Genomic DNA, 9,583 nt, shown 5'->3' with positions numbered 1-9,583 from the left:
CACTGGTGTACACACTTCCAAGAGCATGTCCACACTGGTGTACACACTTCCAAGAGCATGTCCTCACTGGTGTGTACACTTCTAAGAGCGCTAACAGCAGGGCAGTCACAGAAGGCTTTGTTACTTCACAGTGTTCCAAGCTCCCACACTTAGACGCCGCCCCTGCTGTCCCAGGACCTTTCAGACGGATCTACCCAGGGGAAGTTAACTGGATTCCAGGCACCAGTCTCATCATGCACCATAGAATACGTTCTCCTACAAAAACCAAGTTATTAAAAAGCCTTTCGACAACCTCACTTAGCTAGGAGAGGAGCCTCAGAATTCCTCCCAAATAACATACTGTATTCCATTATAAAACGAGGCAGACAACTTGCTGTGGACAGTCCTGTAAACCTAAGTCATCTAATATTTGCTTCTCTAAGAAAATACTCCTTTATTAAATCCTAGCCACGGTCTTCTCTGTCACTGATTTTTCTATTAGGCTTCTAATCATTGTAAAGTTACTTAAGAGAAGGAAACTATCTCAAGTTTTCAATTCCATTTTTAAGCTTTGAAAATTCAAAATGGGTATGTCAAGTATGTACAAACCAACTTGAGGTACAAAGTTTCAGATTTCTATATTGATAAACAATAACAATAATGATAAAGCACATACAATTACCAGGAGGCTTTCTAGCCGGGAGACACTGGCACCATCAATGGGGTCAGAGGACCAGCATGGCTGTGTTGCTGGCACATTGCAAAGGTCTGCAAATCAAGAGGCAGAGCCCTGGGAGCTTTCCCATTAACCCATACTCTCCAGCACAGCACACTCAACTCTCTGGGAAGCCTGGTGATCTGGGATCATTTTAAAATCGGAGTGGGCAGCAAAACAAGAGATGTATGGCTTTTGGCAGATTCGTGCACACCCCTAAAGCAGAGAGATCTGGTTCTCTTCCACAGTTTCCTTCGCACCTTAAAGTCTCAGGAATTTCTTTGTGGTATAAGAGCCTCAGCCTGTGCTGGAATGCAAACACAGCAAAAAAGCAGGTGTTCCTCTCCAGAAAACCCTCCTCATGGAATACAGCACAGTTATGATGAAAACCAGGAATGCTTCTATCTGGCCGAGGCTGTCATGGAGACAGACCCCTGTGGAGATGTGGGATGAATAATCAGAAACTACTTCAAAACTTTGATTGCCTTTCTTCAACAGTAAGGCAATCCTAGCCCAGCTGGGTTTCCTCCTCTGGACTACAGCAGTATCTCTGAAATGTCACATTTTAAAGAGTAAGGAAATGAGCATGCACCAGGCTGAAGGTGGCGACTCTCACACACAAGCTAGCTCCTTGACCTATGAGAATGGCTGCCAGCAAGAGGACGCTTAGTGGGCAGCAGTGCCTCCGCAGGCCGTGCTGTCTGAGCAGCCCCACACAGTCACCCAGTCCATGGACAACACAGTTTTCTCGTTTGGTAGCATGATGAATTTAATGCAAGAGCCACAAACAGGGGCAAGGAAAGAGAAAGGCGGACGGGACTAACCTGCATGGTTGAGCAAGGACTCATGTCGGCGTCTATGTGCAGAGACAAGCAGGGTGAGGCACTTAAAAGCTTTTGGATGAATCCATCCAGGAGAAGCCTGGCCTAGGTCTACATTTATTATTACTGTCATCACTATCAATAATAACATACTTCTCAGGAAGAAACATGCAGGAGAAACATGAGACAAAAGAGCCTAAGATTGTTCTGAAAATGAAATGACATGAGTGTCCAGAATGTCATATCTCAAATACAAAAGCCAATGTTTTACACTGTCTTATTTCTGTAGTAGTAGTATCTAGTTGAAAATTTTTTAATTACAAAATTATTGGCAATGATATAAAGCCCTGGCTGGTACAGATATTACTGTACTGGCACCCATTTGGTAAGGAAAATATCACCATCCAGCTATATTAAATATCCTTTATCATCCAAATATCTTAAACCAACCCTCATATACTATAATTCAAAGACACTTTTATCTTTCCCCCATTACTCCATAATCAATATTCCTCTTAGAAATAATAACATTCACATATATAAAATAAAATATAATGCTTTAAAAATCTCAAAAATGTAATGTTAGTAGTTCTAGTTGTCATGGAGTTGCTTTGAATTTTTATTGCCCAGATGGCTTAAAAATAAAATCTTAAATGTCAGGTGGCAGTTGTCCTAGCACATCTGTAAACGCAATGCCACTGAAGACACTGGCATTAAACACTACACTCTAGCATTGTGTGGAATTTTAACCTTAAAGCCTCTTAACATAATCATGTATATCTATGTACAGAACATACATAAATTTTACTTTATGTAAAACATGAAAGAGGTAATCCCAAAATCACACTAAACATAATAAATATAGAACTTGCTTTGTTAAAAATCTACAGTATACATTCAAGTAAAGGCTAAACTTTCAATGCCAACCATATTTGGGACAAAAATTTAATGTTTTCAATAATCGGTCCCCTAAAAGTGCTATTCTCAATACCTGGAAGAGGAAATTCATTCTAGTGCTTCTGTTCCCATCCAAACACACACTCCTTTAGTCACAGAGCCGGCGGCTTCTGTCACTAACACACACCCAACGCCTTTGCATCCTTTTCAACAGCTTAGCATTGCAGCTCTTTGGGGGAAGACGGGGTCCAGACAAACCACCCAGACCATCTTCAATTAGATGACTGACTTTATCACACACCCTGTTTGACTGAGACGTGAACGCATCCGGATGCACAGTTCAGCGAGAGCACCGCCGTCTGTGCATCTAAGGTAAGTCGTCTCTCTCCACGTGAGAATTTGTGTAGGTCGAGGAGCAGCCACTGTAGCAACCTTCCCGTGAGCTGGGTCTCGACACCACGCTCCACTTCTGATTCGTACATTCTCGTCCAGCCTCATTTGGTTTAGTTTCTTCAGGAGTTATATTCAGCACATTGATTGAACTCCTGGAGGAAATAAGATAAATCTTAATAACTAATTATCTGCTCCTTGTTTAGAGCAGACAGATGTTCCTGACATTTCAAGTCTGACTGTTGTTTGTCTGCTAACAATACCTTTTGGGAAGCCACTTGACAAGAGAAGGCGGCACACTTAGAGCTGGCTCTATTTGAGACTTTCATCTAGTCACTAGGTACAGGCCTGAGCAGGAAGATCTTCCCAGGGCAGATCAAGGCTTTCCTGTGTTCACAGGATAACCTGATCCAAATGAACACCATCCCCTGTCTCACCTTCCACAGTGCCTCCTGACTATAGTACTGACCACAGTCTGCTTCCCGTGAAGAAAAGCAGAGTACAAGCAAAATGCTTGTGTCTTTCTTCCCCCTCCTCTTAATGTTTGTCCTGTAGCTCTTAGATTATTGACATAGAAATACAGACTAAATTATTCTATAAAATGATATGTTTGGGTTTAAACTGCTTTAATACTTTCTCCGTAGGCAGAAATCTACTTTATCACCCTGAGGAAGTGGTTTTTCTTGGCTCTTTGCCTTTCAATCAAGGAAACTTAAACTATGTACTCTGAAAAACTATAAAAATGGCATTTTCCAATATTTAAGTGACTCCTAATAGGAGTCACCCCTGTCTGTCTTCTAAGGCAGGATCTCACTAGGCAGCCCTGACTAACTTAGAATTCACTGTGTAGACCAAGCTTGTCTCAGACTTTGAGAGATTCACCTGCCTCTGGGTCTCCTGAGTGCTGGCATGAAAGCTGTGCACCATCATGGCTGGTCCAGAAGTCCATACTTTAAATTGTTCTCCATTAGATTTCTATATCTAGTACAAAGCCTCACACACTGGGAACCTCTGTGCATGCAGATTTCTCTCCAAAGCCTCTACTGTCACAAATACTATACGTAACAACTTCTCCTAAGCAAGCCAACACTGACCATTTTAGAAGTATGCGACACAGCCGTTTAAAACCAAATACCTGTGTTCAGACACACAGGAGCGTGTCTGGCAAATGTCTGAAGTAGAAGGTGAAACAGGTAGAGACTTAGTCAATTTCGATGTGCAAGCTGGCGCCCCGTTAGCCACAGCATGTGGCTTCTTCTGCCGTGGCCGTGAGTGCACTATAAGATTGTCTGGATCAGAACCTGGTTTTTTGGAGTAAGGGAAAGAGCAGGGCACACGGTAAAACATCAGACACAATAAAGACAGACAAGCAGGATTAATCATTGCAATTTGGAGTGGGATTTAAGAAAGAACAAATTAATTGCCAACTCTGAGGCATATTCTGCAACTAGAAGAATCTAGCTTAAAAATGGTTAATAGCTAAAATCATGAATCTCAAAAATATGGTATTATTATACACTCACAAAAATGCCTTGATATATGCAAGGTTCTCCTATGAGCTCTATTGTGACTTCAGTAAATAAAACACTAAGTTGATTTTGGGGACCAGGGTACAATTCCTTGTTGAACTCCGGGGTTCAATCACCAGCACTTGAACACACAGGCGGGCAGAGATTAAAAACAGAAAAGGCTTCCCTTGGACTAAGGCTTCCCACAGACAGACAGACAGACGGCCCTGTGTGCGAGTGCACGCAGAGTCCACAGCTCGGGAGCACTTACTTCCTGAGAAGGCACCGAGCAGCTTCACATTTTCTGAGCTGTGGGGGTCAAAGGTCGTCATGTTTAAAAACTGCTGTTTTAACCAGCTGGCTCTTTCCTCTTCAAACGCCTTTCTCTAGGGTAACAAACAAACCACAGAGTTGGCGATTACTCCACGTCATTCCCTAACTTCTCCAGCTGTTTTCTCTCTGGCCACCTGAATGCTTTTTGTATCAAGTAGTTGCCTAGAAACTAAAAGACACATGAGAAAAGAATATTTAAAAAATAAAAATTTGGGGCTGGAGAGATGGTGCCATGGTTAAGAGCACTTAAGAGGACCTGGGTTCAATTCCCAGTACCCACACGATGGCTCACAACCGTCTGTACCATCAGTTCCAGGGATGTAAGGACAAAAGGGTCTTCTGGCCTCTGAGGACACCAGGCACACAGGGTCCAGACACATACAATAGAGACATACATTACGTTAAACACCCTCATACATAAATAATAACTTTTCAACAATTTAAATAATAGAAAATCATAGCTTTTACCAACTACACCAACAACTCTGGGTTTCACCTGAGCAGAGTATCAGCCGCATTTCTGAACACAAAGAACACATGACCATAAAACTGGTATCAGAAAATACCCTGCTTCATAAGTCAGCCACTTGGAAGGGACTTCTGATTACATCGGGCATTTCTTTCTCCACTAGCAGTCTGTCGTGGCCACTGCTCCTGAGCCACAAGAGGGCAGACACAGGGTGCACCAACGTGGCCCCCTCTCTGGTCAGCTGATGACTCCTAACTCACATCTCTGTGTGTCCCCTGTGTCGACAAGCGGACATGTTCTCAGAGAGCTGGAGGACACTCTTGTGGCCTGAGGAAGACAGCTCCTGATGGAAGAGACTTTGCAATTGTGGAGGAAATCGGTGTTAGGCCTTAAAGTAACCAGGACTCATAAATAAGAGTTTGGACCCAAGTGTCACCAGACAGCAAAGAAAACCAATGGCAGATGAGGAAAAAAGCCATGACAGGAAACTAACTGCAGATAACAATGTTTCAAGAGTTCTGAAAATACTGTCACACACATCAGAGATTCATAAATGCACACAAAACAATAACAGTGCACAAAGAAAATGAAAATTACAAACTCTGAAATAACAACTCAGCGGCTGAAGTAAACAATAAAACTGATCCTGGAAACAGTTTGACGACATAAGAGAAAATCCAGAACTTAGAACCAATGTCAGGGGAAACAAGCAGAAGAAAAACATCTAAACTGAAGACATTAGATTCTTCTGGATGAAAAAAACTAAGACGTATCCTGGCAAAATTAGGAACTACGAAAATCCCATAAACTTCCACAAAAGGGCTTGTGGGCTAGTGCCCCACAAAATTACCTACAAAGTAACAAAGGTCATGTTGTCAACTAACCTGCCCTCAACAACAAAAATTAAAACGAATAATTCTTTCAATTAATTCTTGAGGTGAAAGCTAGAAGTTAAAATTAAACACCCAGCTGATATAATTTAATACAGTTTTAGATATTCCAGTGTTCAGATTGGTTGTCACTATGTCATGTTTCATTTTAAAAGGTGATGTAAGACGGTGACATTGACTTCACAAGGAAAGCACAAAGGGGACTAACCTGAGTGGCAGGAACACAGTCTGACTCAGCAGATTACAACATCAACACTAGGGAGGGATACCGCTTTCCCGGCAGGCAAAGTCTTACTACGTATTCAGGGCCAAGACTAGCTTGGTGGCAGAAGGATTGCTTTGCATGTATGAGGCTCTGGATTCAGCCCCCATCATTTATGTGTTCAAATGTATTATTTGTTTATAGGATGAATAATATCACATAATTATATTATCAACATTATTATCTGGTTTTCAATTTTTAAGTGCCAATTTAGACAAATCACCTTACTTATAGGTATTCTATAGTATAGGGCAGAGTATAAATGTGATAGCCCTTGGACAATGGAAACAATCTCAACGTGAAGGGGCGAGTAAGAGAGGCAGGGAAAAGCTAAGAAGAGGGTTTAGCTTGACATGATGGCATGTGCCTTTAATCCCCACACTCAAGAGGCGGAGCTCTGTGAGTCCAGTTTTTATTTTACGTGTATGAATGCCTACACGTGCCTCTGAGCACATGCGTGCCTGTGCCCATGGAGGCCAAAGAAGGCCTCCTTCCCTGGAAATGGAGTTAGCTTTAGATCCCTTGGAAATGGAGTTACAGACAATTGTGAGTGCTGGGATCCAGCCAGGGTCTTCTATAAAAGCAGAAAGTGCCCTCTCTCCAGCTCTGAAATGGGATTAAAACCTTGTGCTACCACACCGAGCTCCCAGTAGACATTTCTTTTAATCTGTGGTTATATCTAAGGGATACACTTGGAGATAAAGAGGACACTGTCTCACTCCATAATATTTTGTATAGTCAGCTGAGTTTTAAAACCATATGGGATCGCTGTGTCTGTAATTTTTGAAAGGGCCCTAAGGAGACAATGCATTGCTGACAGAGTGCAACCCGTGGACAAACCGCTAAGTGCTACCCATTCCTCTTCAAGTCTGAGAAACACTGTCTTTTGCTGTGCTTTCTGCACTATGAAACAAGGTTGATGCTGGTATTATCTTCTGGTACCACATGTATGCACAATGGATAAGAGACAGGTGCCCAAAAGAAACTGAAAATCTAACAAAAGATTATCCATATGCTCAGCCTCCCTTCAATTTCCAGTTACTCGTAATATACAGGCTTCCAGGCCTTAGCACAACTGACTCCATAATGGAAGTGCCACTCAGGCCATGAAACAAAGACCTAATCCTTCAAAGTCCATAGTCTGGGAATCTCTCTAAACACATTAACCTTGCTTTTTCACTTCTGTGGCTCTGCTTCCGGCTAACTGTTCTTGCTAACTGAAGTATGTCAACCCAAGATTTGGTTTTTGTGCTTAAAAACTCAGCCTGAGGAAGGGATCCCAAAAATACAGTGGTCACTGGCTGGATAATAAAGACTTTCTATTGGCTTAAATCCATGGAAGTCTTCTCAGGTAGATCCCCACATCAGTGAGGTGCCCGTGTGACACTCAGATAAAATGACGGCAGAGCCAAGTTGGACCCAGGAGCGTGCACCTGCACACCATGCCCAATGCAGTGGCACTGAGAGCTCACCTCCAGCCCCAAGCGGATCGCAGCTTCTGTAAAGCTTCGTCTTTCTCTCTCAAAATTCTTTTTTTGCTCTTTAAAAAGCGACCACTCTTCTTTGAGGCGTTCCTTTTCTTCCAGCAAGTAACAGTCTCGCAACAGTGAGGTGGTGTCGTCGTCACAGGCGGTGGCCAGCTGCTGCTGTTCAGGGTTAAACACGAGAAGTCAGGAAGCCCACACAGCTCACACACATTCAAGGGAGGGTGAAGAAGACAGGTCAAAGCTTGGCCACGGACATAAACTATGAAGAATCAGTCAGCCATTGAAAACCTGCTCCCCAAGTGCTGCTTCCTTTGGCAAAGAAGGGAGCAAGTGAAAAAGGGGTGCAACTTATTACTACTGCTGTGCAGAATTCAACTCTGCAGACCTTGGGCGATACAGGAGCAGGAATCTAGCAGGTTCAGGAACACCCTGAGGACACTGCCACTTACCTGCAGGAGCTGCTGCTGAGCTCGGATCATTTCTTTACACTGCTGGATCTCCAGCTCCAGCTTCTCAGTCTCTTGCTCATGGTCTTGACGTGAGATGACGTCCTCATCAAGGCCTTCCATGTGGACCTTTGAAACTGACAGAATCCCATCTGCTGTTAGTCTGTTGTCACCTGACACAGCCAGGCTTATCTTGGAAGAGGGTACCTCAGCTGAGAAAAGCCTCCATCAGACTGCTCTGTGGGCAAGCCCATAAGGCACTGTCTCTAGGAATTTTGCTTTGTTTTTTTTTTTTTTTGTTGTTGTTGTTTTTTGTTTTTGGAGAAAGGGTTTCTCTATAGCTCTTGCTACCCTGGAACTTGCTCTGTAGATCAGGCTGGCCTTGTAGGAGGGCCCAGCTCAGTGGGGTGGGACCACCACTGTGAAGGTGGTCTTATGCTGTGTAAGAAAGCAGGCTATGGAAGCCATGAGGAGCGAGCCAGTGAGCAGCACTGCTCCGTGGCCTCTGCTCTGTTTCCTTCATGATGGCCTGTGAGCTGTAAGGTTAGGGTGACCTCTTTCCTCCCAAGTTGTTTCTGGTCATGGTGTGTATCAAGACTAGAAGCCCTGACTAGAGCAGCCAAAAACCAGCACAGGTTTTGTGGACACACACTGGTCTTGAACAGACATTTCAAAAAAAAAGTCTCCCAAATTTTCCCCTCCTGCTCTTCCCACAGGTTTTGTAAAAGGAAGTTATTTTCTTTAGCACTTTACATTTTCCTCAGTCGTAACAAAATGAAATGTTTTAAAGCAAAACAACTCCAAGTTCTGACAACTACACAGTTATACAATTTTAGGGCTAAATAGATTTACAAATAAGCATTGCTGCCAACATTTAACTTATAAATCACACTTATTCAAAACTATCATGAGATTAATAGTATGCCTCACTGTGCCTCTGGTTCTTGCTACCCAGTCTTCAGGAGCTACCGGCCCAACCACAGAAGAATGCTAACAAACCCCACGGATGGATAAACTGTTTCGATGGCGACAGAAAGATACTAACGACTGTGTGTGCTCACATTAACTCCTACAAAACTAGAGTCCAGCAGCTGCTTAATAAACAGTGATGACGAACGATGTCATCTGTGCACCCACAGCACTGATGCGACAATCCAGTTTTCACAATCTCAATTTATTTTATGTAGACTTCATTTACTAAATAGAGATCTTAGTGTTGAAGAAATGGTGGGGGTTAAAAGTGTACTCTGCTCCTGTAGTGATGTGGGAATGATTTCTTATTAATAAAGAAACTGCCTAGGCCCATTTCATAGGCCAGCCCTTAGGTAGGCGGAGAAAATAGAACAGGATGCTGGGAGAAAGAAGTTGAGTCAGTGAGTCGCCATG

The 9,583-nt window shown here is 43.0% G+C and overlaps 1 protein-coding gene across 2 annotated transcripts in view; it reads right to left on the bottom strand.

Annotated features, from left to right (window-relative positions):
* Positions 1-1,616: 1,616 nt before the first annotated feature.
* The window catches only part of Ssx2ip (SSX family member 2 interacting protein), a 34,583-nt gene continuing 26,616 nt past the window's right edge, over positions 1,617-9,583 (bottom strand). Inside the window, exons 10-14 of one of the 2 annotated variants that reach the window (XM_013350042.2) lie at positions 8,201-8,334; positions 7,737-7,910; positions 4,582-4,696; positions 3,938-4,103; positions 1,617-2,957 (exon numbers count right to left, since the gene is read on the bottom strand). In XM_013350042.2, the coding sequence (XP_013205496.1) occupies positions 2,780-2,957; positions 3,938-4,103; positions 4,582-4,696; positions 7,737-7,910; positions 8,201-8,334 (767 nt within the window). In that variant the 3' untranslated portion in view covers positions 1,617-2,779. The remainder of the gene's footprint in view (positions 2,958-3,937; positions 4,104-4,581; positions 4,697-7,736; positions 7,911-8,200; positions 8,335-9,583) is intronic. The other variant, XM_013350043.2, reaches the window with a different exon arrangement.

This window comes from Microtus ochrogaster, chromosome 21, assembly GCF_000317375.1.
Source record: "Microtus ochrogaster isolate Prairie Vole_2 chromosome 21, MicOch1.0, whole genome shotgun sequence".
Lineage (NCBI taxonomy): Eukaryota > Metazoa > Chordata > Mammalia > Rodentia > Cricetidae > Microtus > Microtus ochrogaster.
The sequence above is the reverse complement of the archived record's forward strand: the minus strand, read 5'-3'. Positions and strand labels throughout refer to the sequence as shown.